Source organism: Leguminivora glycinivorella, chromosome 12, assembly GCF_023078275.1.
Source record: "Leguminivora glycinivorella isolate SPB_JAAS2020 chromosome 12, LegGlyc_1.1, whole genome shotgun sequence".
NCBI classification, from domain to species: domain Eukaryota; kingdom Metazoa; phylum Arthropoda; class Insecta; order Lepidoptera; family Tortricidae; genus Leguminivora; species Leguminivora glycinivorella.
The window spans coordinates 10904307-10916273 of record NC_062982.1 but is presented as its reverse complement, the minus strand read 5'-3'; the positions used below and the strand labels follow the sequence as shown (position 1 = coordinate 10916273).

The 11967-nt window shown below is 34.5% G+C and overlaps 1 protein-coding gene across 1 annotated transcript in view; it reads left to right on the top strand.

Annotated features, from left to right (window-relative positions):
* Positions 1 to 1091: 1091 nt before the first annotated feature.
* The window catches only part of LOC125231587 (zinc transporter ZIP11), a 132665-nt gene continuing 121789 nt past the window's right edge, over positions 1092 to 11967 (top strand). Inside the window, exons 1-2 of the mRNA XM_048137045.1 lie at positions 1092 to 1313; positions 1651 to 1876. Coding sequence (XP_047993002.1) covers positions 1206 to 1313; positions 1651 to 1876 — 334 coding nt within the window. The 5' untranslated portion in view covers positions 1092 to 1205. The remainder of the gene's footprint in view (positions 1314 to 1650; positions 1877 to 11967) is intronic.

Genomic DNA, 11967 nt, shown 5'->3' with positions numbered 1-11967 from the left:
TTGATACTAAGTGTGCGTGTGTATGAATTATTTATTCCCACATACATAATACAGGCTGTTAAGTAGATATATTAATAAAAATAACATCAGGAAGTGGTAAAGGCTGTCACACACGTGTTCAGTAACTATTTTTATTTTTTAATAACTCGGTAACCGTCAGAGTTCAGGCGCTAGTTTCTTAGAGAAATTAATTGTATTTGATCTAAAGAACCTTCCCTTAAAGTTAACGGAATTCAATAAAAACACGGTACACTAAAACAGAATCATGAGTAGGTACAATTGTTTACTTGTACTCAAGAGCTGATAACATTATTTTAGGATTAACAATGGTAGAACTTGTTACCTACCTGAATAAACTGCAGCGGAGCGGAACAAAAATCATTGGGACTCGTCACAATGCTGAAACGCTGTAGCAGAGGATTTTCCTTATTGCACAATGTACATATAGGTATGTCACGCGTCCAGGGATCACTATTGCCTTCTTCTTAGAGGTTCCACCATGTAACAAACAACACTAAACACCGCGAAAAGCAGAAAAACACAGTAAATATAATTTCTTGGTTCAAGAATTTAAAAAATCATAATTTTCTCTGCGAAACACTTTTTCTCTCCTATTTCAACTTTCTTCTGTTCTAACCTTCATTTAAGATTCGAATTTCCCACCATAGAGAAAAGTTGCCAGGAAGTTTCACACCTTGGATCGAAACCTTGATGTTCAAATTATAGATGGACTGAAACCAAACTGAAACTTGCTGAAACAATTTACTTTGTTGAATAAACCGAAATATTCTTACTAATATTCATAAAATAAAATCGTAACACTACCAAAAAAACCTAACAATATATCCATAGTGTCTCCAAGTCACACTAGCTTGCTCAACGTATAGTACACTTCCTTCCTGTGTACATCTTCATATGGTTTGTGTTGACTGACGAATATTACTTAACAGACTATATTTAATCAATTGATGTGGCTAAAAAGACTCCCAGCCAGGCCACACGTATTTGAAAAAAAAACTGACATGACGTTTGATGTCAGTGATGACAGTGACAGCTGACAGTTGATACACGCACGTAGTCTGTCTCACGAAGTATATAAATAGGACATGTTTAGCTGCACTTAATTTAAAAACATCTCGTGTGGAAGAGATGAACAACCAGGAGTACTTAATAAGCAAAGTAGTTACTTAAAGACATAATTCAAGATGATTGAAGGGTACGGGGCAGTGACCCAGGCCCTTTTGGGGACACTATTGACGTGGGGGCTCACGGCAGCCGGCGCTTCTTTAGTATTTTTTGTACGAGGAAAACAGGTACGAAAGTTTTTACAACTTAGCTATGAAAGCTGCCGCAGATAAGAATTATATGATGTGTTCATTCAAGAAAACAATTAACAGATAGATAAAATATTTTGATGCAGTTACAAATAAGATTATAACATTGTACACTAACCATTTTTAGATGTTCTATGTTGAGTAGTGAGAGAAAAGTCTGGATCTCATGCTACTAATTAAATTTCGGTTCCAGTGAATGAAATGGAAGAATTTATATAAATTTTGAAACATTCGTTAATATATCACACTTATTGTACACACACTTATTGCACATCATATTGAGATTTAGCATGCTAAGGAAACATTTTTGTTGCAGAGAAAACTTCTAGATGTTTCACTTGGTTTTGCCGCCGGTGTCATGACTGCGGCATCATACTGGTCGCTCTTGGACCCAGCCATAACACTTTGTGAGAAGCAAGGGATATATGGCAAATATTCTTTCCTGCCAGTTGCTGCAGGGTTCCTACTTGGAGCTGTATTTGTATTTGGAACAGATGTGTTCTTAGACTATTTGGGGCTCAATTCAGCAAACATGATGATGTGTAAGTACCTTAATATTTCAAATGTATCTTGTTTTGTGATAACATTTAGTTGGTGGCAGCATTCTATAGCTGCTTTGTTTTTATTTGAATTCTTAGGAGAGAGATGCATGACAAATATTTGGGAAATATAGCCACATGGTTGCTGATATCAGTTCACACTCCTTGAACATTGCTCTGTCTGTCAATTTACTATTATTCTATTTTTATTTGATATTATCTATTGCATAAATAATTTAAATCATTTGAAGGTTCAACATTGCTGATAACTCATTTGATTTTAAACAATATACTCTTAGTTTTTTTGCATGGTGTTGATTTACCATTTCGAGTGGACAATGCCTATAGACATTGCCACATAAGCAATAATAAAGCACACAAAATAGTTAATGTAATATTTGTCCTTATAGCTCAACTCCATTAGTAGCCTGGATTCAAAAAGTATAAAAAAAAACTATAGAATAAAATATTATATTTTAAACCACATATGTAAATATTTATTTACTTAATTAAAACATTGACATTGAGAAAAACTTTGGCTACATTTATGTTCTCATTCTCTATGAATATGGAAGCCAGCATAAAACTATATTTCTTTGATAATTTGTTCCAAATATTTAAACAAATGCACACAATGCTTTTCAATTCATGATGAGTGAGCAATGAGCATGCCTTTCGAAATACGTCTATAATTTGTTTATAAATGAGGTAATTTAATGGATAGAAAGATTTGAAAGCCAAGGCTCAAATTCTTTAAAAATTACTTAACCTTGACTTTCAAATCACACATACAATACATATATACATAATAAATAATAATTAAATATGTGTATTATGTTTTCTCAGATGGATTCACTTATGACTTATTGATTTTTTGAAGTCCAGGAGTATGTTCACATTTAACTATTGATTTCAATTCAAATTCTATTTCTAACCAGAAGGACACTTGGTACTTATATGGTGTCATGGTGTGAAGTGTGAAAAGTACAAAACTGGTACTCATTGTTAAAGTTTTTCATTAAACTCTCTTATAACCCCAGTAATTTTAAATGAAATACTAAACTGGAATTAGGCATAATTAAGGGCTTACTACCATGTTATTTATCACATATTGTATTGCCTCGCCATACAGGAAAAATTAGCAGTTGAACTTGAATTACAAATATTTTTAAAAATCTAACAATATAAAAAAATAAAGCAATCCAGCTTTGATGCATTTAATAACTATGATTAAAATTTAATTGAAAGTTATTTGTAGAACTAAAAATGAGAACTTATTTATGTAAGAATTGCATACCATTACCATCATATTTAATAATAGGCTACTAGACTCGTATCGAGTTTAGCACATCAAGTTATTGTTTTCTGTAGTATTTGACTTAAGAAATCAATATTTATAGCTTGCGGGCATTAAAAATGCGTGATGACTGCGTATTTTTAATTAAAGATGTGTGTATGTTTTTTTTTAAATTATGGACTCCGAAAACGGTGTTGGCCAATGGAGTGACGTCACATAATTCAGATCAACTATGGAAATTAGAGGTAGTAATCTGATCTCCGTAGAAGCAACCTCTATTGTATTAAAATTCATAGTCGTTGACGGGTGTGACAGTGTGAAATATTTTTTCTAAATATACTGACGTCATGTCATAGATATTCTATAGATTAATATGGCTGATGTTGTTTTTGCCTTATCACGTAAAAGTAAACTTTAAATAATTTTTTTGCGGGTTTTTAAGTCGTAATAAAATATGGTACTATTTTTTTTCGTTTAATTAGACAGTAATTAATAATATAAGACATACTTTGGGTCAAGTAGCCTATAGCCCTTTTGAAAAGACACTCTTCAAATACCATAGGACACTCAGTCATAAATTATGGTTCAGTGTAGGATGTAAGTACTCATACACATAATATAATCATATATATACATATAATGTAATGGTATACATACAAGTTGGACAAAAAGGTCAGAATTATTACTGTACAAATAAGATTGTGTGTTCAGTGTCTGGGCAGTCAGTGGTTCAGACTGCTGATAGATTGGCATGTTTAAATGCAGATAACTTATGCAGTCCTTATTGCACCACCTTGTCACACCCTTGTATAGTCTAGAGCCAATTTGGCCACAAGTCGTCTCCTTCACGATTTTCGTCGACATCTCTTCTAAATACCTAAAACAGGTATGGATATGTTCCTCGTTCTCTCCAGATTACGAATTGACCTGTTTTAGTTTAAGGAGGGGGGGACGGGTCGAGGAAAAGGGGGGGAAAGATGGCGACCGACCATCATAGATATTTATTCACATCTCGAGTCCTATGGCACCAATCTGTTCGTGCGAGGTGTCATTTGAAAGCTTATTAAACCTACTTTAATTGTTTTCAAATAACTATGCTCATTAAAGTAACGGTTTAGGAAATATTTGAAAATATGTGTTTTTTTATCGCGCATGAATTGCACAAGTACTAGTAAAAAATACGTCTAACTCAATAAACAATAACTTTACCGCAATTGATGTTATTATAAAATTTTCGCGTCTATTCAAGCTCTTTCTAAAAATATAAGTTTCATTGGTATATGATTATATATAACCATGTAATTAAGAATTTTGTTTGGCAGGGGTTATCCTCTAGGTCGCATAAACGGGCGCTGACCGTAGTAAAGTATTAAATATTTTTGAGGTCTTATTTTACGGCTCCATATGTGAGAGGTATCGTTTGAAAGATAATTAAACCTACTATAATTGTTTATACATAACTATAGTATTAAAGGTAGCTGTTTACATAATATTTGAAAATATGTGTTTTTTATCGAGCATGAATCGCACAAGTACTGGTAAAAAAATGCTTCTAAGTCAATAAACAATAACGTTACCGCAATTGATGTTATTATACAATTTACACGACTATTCATGAGCTTTCTAAAAATATAAGTTTTATTGGTAAGTGATAATATAACCATTAAATTACGAATTTTGTTTCATAGTGGTCACTCCGCCGCTCGCATAAAAATGAGCGCTGACCGGAGTAAAGTATTCAATATTTTTAAGTTCTTATTTTACGGATCCATATGTAAGAGGTATCATTTGAAAGCAAATTAAACCTACTATAATTATTTTTGAATAACTATAGTTATAAAGGTAGCTGTTTACAAAATATTTGAAAACATGAGTTTTTTTTTCGAGCACGAGTTGCACATATACAGATAAAAAATGCTTCTAACTTAATAAACCATGACTTTACCGCAATTAATGTTATTATAAAATTTACGCGAAATTTTATGCGCTTTCTAAAAATAAAAGTTTTATTGATTTATGGTAATATATGACCAAGTAATTACGAATTTGGTTTAGCAGGTGTCACTGCGCCCTGTCATGATATTGGGTGCTGACTGACGTCGCCAAATTTTCTACGTTACCCAGATCCTATTTTACTGATAAATTTGTGAGAGGTATCATTTGAAAGCATATTATGCGTACTATCTTTATTTCTAATATTTCATGTCGAAACTGTATAGAAGTTTACAAAATATTTGATTAGTAATATGTGTATTTTACTGTGCATGAATAGCATTGGCATTGATAAGACACGCTTCTAGCTCAATAAATTACAGTTTTCCGCAATTGAAATAATAACAAAATAAACGGAAAATGTATGACTTACACAAAAAATAAGTTTGGTTTGTATTGCATAAACAATTAATTTGAATTTGTTCAGCTCACCTACTGCGCACCGTCATATAAACATTGAGTAATTAGCATAATTACTCAAGGCATATAAATGGATGTCCACCGTCGTTGCCTTTTTTCATGATTTTTCAGATTTTATTTCACTAATCATATATTCATAATAAATATAATCTATCACGTATCGAATTTACTTACATACTTAATTGATCAGTAAAATAAAATCTGTAAAATGATGAAAAAATTAAGGCAACGGCGGTGGACATCCGTTTATATGACGATTGACCGTGCGCAGTGGGTATGGTGGACAAATTAACATTAATTGTTTAAGCAAATCTAACAAAACTCATTTTTTGTAAAGGCCATACATTTTGCGGTTCATTTCGTTATTATATCAATTGCGAAAAAATATAATTTATTGAGCTAGAAGCATGTTTCACTCGTATCAGTGCGAATGCTATTCATATACAGTAAAAATACACATATTGTCAAATATTTTGTAAACTTCTACAATTACGACTAAAATTATTAAAAAGTAACGATAGTACGCATAATATGCTTTCAAATGATACCTCTCACAAATTGATCGCTAAAATAGGATCTGAGAAATACATAAAATTAGGCGACGGTTAGCACCTATTTACGTCACGGGGGTGCAGTGACACCTGCTAAACCAAATTCGTAATTACTTGGTTGTATAATATCATACATCAATAAAACTTATATTTTTAGAAAGCATATGAAATGTCCTGTAAATCTTATCATAACATTATTTGCGGTAAAGTTATTGTTTATTGGTCATGCACCAAGATACAATCTTAAAAATTATGAAAACGGCAACGAAAATGGTCATCCATGTATATGACGATGACGGTGCGCAGTGAGTATGATGGATAAATTAACATTACTTGTTTATGCAATACTGACAAAACTTATTATTTGAAAAGGTCATATATTTCGCCGTTTATTTTGTTATTATATCAATTGCGGAAAAAATATAATTCATTGAGCTAGAAGCATGTTTTACTCACATCGGTTCCAATGCATATTTTCAAATATTTTGTTAGCTACTACAGTTACAGCTAAAATTATTGAGAACTAATGATAGTACGCATAATACGCTTTCAAAAGATTCCTGTTAAATAAAATAGGATCTGAAAAATATAGAAAATTTGGCGACGGTCAGCATCCATACGTGGCCGGGCGCTGTGGCCCCTACTGAACCATATTTGTAATTACTTGGTTATATAATATCATACACCAATAAAACTTATGTTATTATAAAGCGCACGAAATTCCGCGTAAATCTTATACTAACATCAATTCCGGAAAAGTTGTTGTTTATTGATTAAGAACCGACTTATGGTCTATAAAACACATATTTTCAAATATTTTCTAAACAGCTACCTTTATGATTATAGTTATTTATAAAAAAGTATAGTAGGTTTAATTAGCTTTGAAACGATACCTCTCGCATATGGATCCGTAAAATAGGACCTCTAAAATATTGAATACTTTACTACGGTCAGCGCCCATTTCTGCGACCGGGCAGAGTGACTTCTGCTAAACCAAATTCGTAATTACATGGTTATATATTATCATATACCAATGAAACTTATATTTTTAGAAAGAGCATGAATAGACGCGAAAATTTTATAATAACATCAATTGCGGTAAAGTTATTGTTTATTGAGTTAGACGCATTTTTTCTAGTACTTGTGCAATTCATGCGCGATAAAAAAACACATATTTTAAAATATTTCGTAAACGGTTACTTTTATGAGTATAGTTATTTAAAAACAATTAAAGTAGGTTTAATAAGCTTTCAAACGACACCTTGCACGAACAGATTGGTGCCATAGGACTCGAGATGTGAATAAATATCTATGATGGTCGGCCGCCATCTTTCTCCCCCCTTTTCTCAACCCGTCCCCCCTTCTTAAACTAAAACAGGTCAATTCGTAATCTGGAGATAACGAGGAACACATCCATACCTGTTTTAGGTATTTAGAAGAGATGTCGACGACTTTTTGTAAAATAGGTCGTTTGGTCCCTGACTATGTATGCCTGTCATCTGATATCAGTAGCTACTGTAGCTACTATGTTTATTTTTGGAACCTTGTCATATTCAAATACAAATGTCTCTTTGCTAAATGATAATGTGTCGATTTAGAATTTATAAAAAAAATGGTATTTACATATTTATAATCAGAGGGCGGAATTGTTCATGGCAAAAATCAAACGTCAATAGAGCTGGAACATTAAATTATATCGACTATCGATTAAACTGAAATTATCAGTACATTTTTGAGTTGTTTTCGTCGTAAGTAAGACAAGGATACTTCTTTATCCATTTGTTGACTACTTTTCGTTTTGGATTAACCATTTTTTTCAAACGTGAATTAGTTGCATAAGGATTAGTGATAGAAATGGTAATCAAATATCATACAATTTACTCGTAATCTAATCAAAGAGGTCAAAATCAAATGGTCGAATAGCTAATCGGGGGTCAATGTTAAAGTCAGTAATGTAAAAGGTGACTGAATTCATCTATAGCCGAAAATGTCGATAAAATTTAACGTTCCAACTCTATTGAAGTTTAATTTTTGCCATGAGCAATTCCGCCCTCTGTTTATAATATCATACCAATAAAAATACACTTTACCACCAAAATAGTAAATAATCATTTGATCACCAAAATCAGTATACCAATTTAATGTAAAATGATAACCAAACATTTTACTTTTTGTAGTCCATTTAATGCAAAATGTGACCAAAATAATAATTATTTACCCAAGTATTGTAAATGATTACATTGATTACCAATTTTAAAGCACCATATTATTGTGAAACAACAACCAAACTATTAACACCTTGAACCTTGACATGCTTTTAAAGTAAACAATTCCAAAATATTAGTATTTAACCCAAAAATAGTTTATCGTAATTTAATAAATAACGATTCTCAAATTTTGAAGTTTTAACCAAACCTAAGTTTTTCAGGTCGCAGTTGTAAACTAACCCACATTCTGAAAGAATTTCGTTTCTGGGTGGCTCGGAGTTCTAACCTAACCCACTTTTCGCAGTTCAAACCTAACCTAACCCAATTTATGATAATACTTCGTTTGGGTATGGGTCGCAGGGTTACCTATCAAAAAGTCGAAAATTGTAATGTCGAATATTAGTAGCCCGAAAACGCTTCCCATTTTATTATTTTCCCGATTCTTGTTTCGCTTATGATTCGAATCTACACTTATTAAAATTCCTAAGAAATTCTACAACAACTCTTTCAGTTTTCGTGCGGTTCGACTGTGGAATAATCTGCCCATTAATATTAGACGTGCAACTTCATTACCCATTTTTAAAAAAATGTTGAAGGATCATTATTTGTCTACTTCATAAACTTTCTGTTTTCCAAGAAATTTCATGTCGTTGAAATGGTCTCCATAGTTATATCTCATATATTGTTGTATTTATTAGTATATGTAGTCTATCATAGTTTTTATATTTGTAGTATATGTATTTTATTATATTGTACATTTAGGTACTAGCCTTCTGTTATTCTTTTTTGCACCACCCGTAAATTTTATTCCGATCGCCACTCGACTATCTGAAGGTTGTCTGTAAGAGACCGCTGTTTTAGCGATAAGACCGCCTGTTGTTACCTACCACGTTTTATCTGTTCTGAATTATGTTTCTTTTCTTCTGTAGTGTGCAATAAAGTATTTTATTATTATTATTAAGAATCATTTGACAACTACTTTTTGTCGCGTAAAGTTTTTATTCCGAAATATTATTTAACCGCTATATCAAAAGTTCGAAAAACGAATGAACACTTATTAAAATTCCTAAGTATCATTTGCAAGCAATTTTGTATGGTGTATAGTTTTATAATTCGAAATATTATTAAGCCGCTATATCAAAAGTTCAATAAATCCTTAATTTTCTAACAAAAGTTTGTTCCCGACCCTCACGGTCGCAGTTCTTACTTGACCTATGAGGCCTTGCCATAAGAGTTTGTGGCAAAGGTTCGTTTCTGTAGGGTCGCAGTTCTAACCTAACCCACTTTCTTACAAATGTTTATTTCTGTGAGGGTCGCAGTTCTAACCTAACCTAACCCACTTTTCTAGCACAAGTTTGTTTCTGTAAGGTCGCAGTTCTAACCTAACCTAACCCACTTTTCTTGCAAATGTTTGTTTCCGTGAGGATCGCAGTTCTAACCTAACCTAACCCACTTTTTAGGGTTCCGTAGTCAACTAGGAACCCTTATAGTTTCGCCATGTCTGTCTGTCCGTCCGTCCGTCCGTCCGTCCGTCCGTCCGCGGATAATCTCAGTAACCGTTAGCACTAGAAAGCTGAAATTTGGTACCAATATGTATATCAATCACGCCGACAAAGTGCAAAAATAAAAAATGAAATAAAATGTTTTATTAGGGTACCCCCCCTACATGTAAAGTGGGGGCTGATATTTTTTTTCATTCCAATCCCAACGTGTGATATATTGTTGGATAGGTATTTCAAAATGAATAAGGGTTTACTAAAATCGTTTTTTGATAATATTAATATTTTCGGAAATAATCGCTCCTAAAGGAAAAAAAAGTGCGTCCCCCCCCCCCTCTAACTTTTGAACCATATGTTTAAAAAATATGAAAAAAATCATAAAAGTAGAACTTTATAAAGACTTTCTAGGAAAATTGTTTTGAACTTGATAGATTCAGTAGTTTTTGAGAAAAATACGGAAAACTACGGAACCCTACACTGAGCGTGGCCCGACACGCTCTTGGCCGGTTTTTAGCAAATGTTTGCTTCTGTATGGTCGCAGTTCTAACCTAACCTAACCCACTTTTCTAGCGCAAGTTTGTTTCTGTATGGTCGCAGTTCTAACCTAACCTAACCCACTTTTCTAGCACAAGTTTGTGTCTGAATGGTGGCAGTTCTAACCTAACCTAACACACTTTTCTTGCTAATGTTTGTTTTTGTGAGGGTCGCAGTTCTAACCTAACCTAACCCACTCTTATGGTAAGGGTTTGTTTCTGTATGGTCGCAGTTCTAACCTAACCTAACACAATTTTCTTAGCAAGTTTGTTTCCGTGGGAGTCGCATTTCTAACCTAACCTATTTTTTGTAATGTTTCTATAAAATTATATTAGGGAAAATGACATTTCGACGTCGTCGCGTAGCATCGCGCGGATTTATGAAAAGTTGGTTAACGAAACGGTTGTCAAATGATAAGATTGGCAACCGTTCTTCTGGTTATTGAGTTTCTATAAAATGATATTAGGGAAAATGACATTTCGATGTCAAGTAGCATCGGAGTTATGAAAAGGTGGTGAACAAATTGGTTGTCAAATGATCATAGCAAACTAGCGACATTTTAAAAATATGGTAAACAATGTATTTGGATTATAAAAATTCTGTCAACCGTTTTCGGACAAGTGATAATCGGACAAAGGATTTTCGAAACATCGATAGGTTACCGGGTCGCAGTTCTAACCTAACCTAACCTACTTTCTCAAAAGTAGTTCGTTTGTGTATGAGTCACAGTTCTCACCTAACCTAACCCACTTTCTGAAAGCAGTTCGTTTCTGAGTGGCTCGCAGTTCTAACCTTTTTTTTAACGAGGGAAATGCTTTACGCATACCATCCCAGGCGCAGGGACCGGCCTGGGATGGTTATATGCAAACCCCTCGATTGCCGCCTCAGGGCTATAGGACGAGGTCGCAGGCACGTTTCGGCACTACATAGCGCGCCTCAGATGCAGCGTGCTGGCCGCCCCAGGGACCTTATGTAGGCGGCAGACATCCCCGAGTCTGGCGCCCACAGGAACCTTTAAACTAAAGTCGGGGGAGGGGGGGGGTCGTTAGGGGGTAGTCGGCGGTCATACGCCAGTCGCCGCCGCCCCACACGCTTTCGGCGTATTGGTTGGGAAGCTGGATCGTCTTCCCTGCCACGCTCTGCCATCTCTTTCTGGGCCATGACTGCATCGCAGAAGTCCAGCACAGCTTTCCATGACCTATCGCTGTATATTTCGGACGACGGAGGGTAGAGAGAGGTCATGACCAACCACAGCGCTTAGAGTGCTGCGTTCTTCCTCCCATGCTGGGCACACTTCCAGAGTGTGCTGTGCAGTATCCTCCAGGCAGTCGCAGTGATGGCACACTGCAGTCACTTCCCTTCTGGCTCTGTCCTTGAGATACTTCCCGAAACATCCATGTCCCGAGAGGATCTGTGTGAGCCGGAAAGTCAGCACACTAGCAGTTGTCACCTAACCTAACCCACTCTCTCAAAATAGTTCGTTTCTGCGTGGGTTGCAGCTCTAACCTAACCTACTTTATGACAGCAGTTTGTTTGTGTGTGGGTCGTAGTTAAAACCTAAACCCACGTTTTTCAAAGTAGTTTTTTTTGTGCG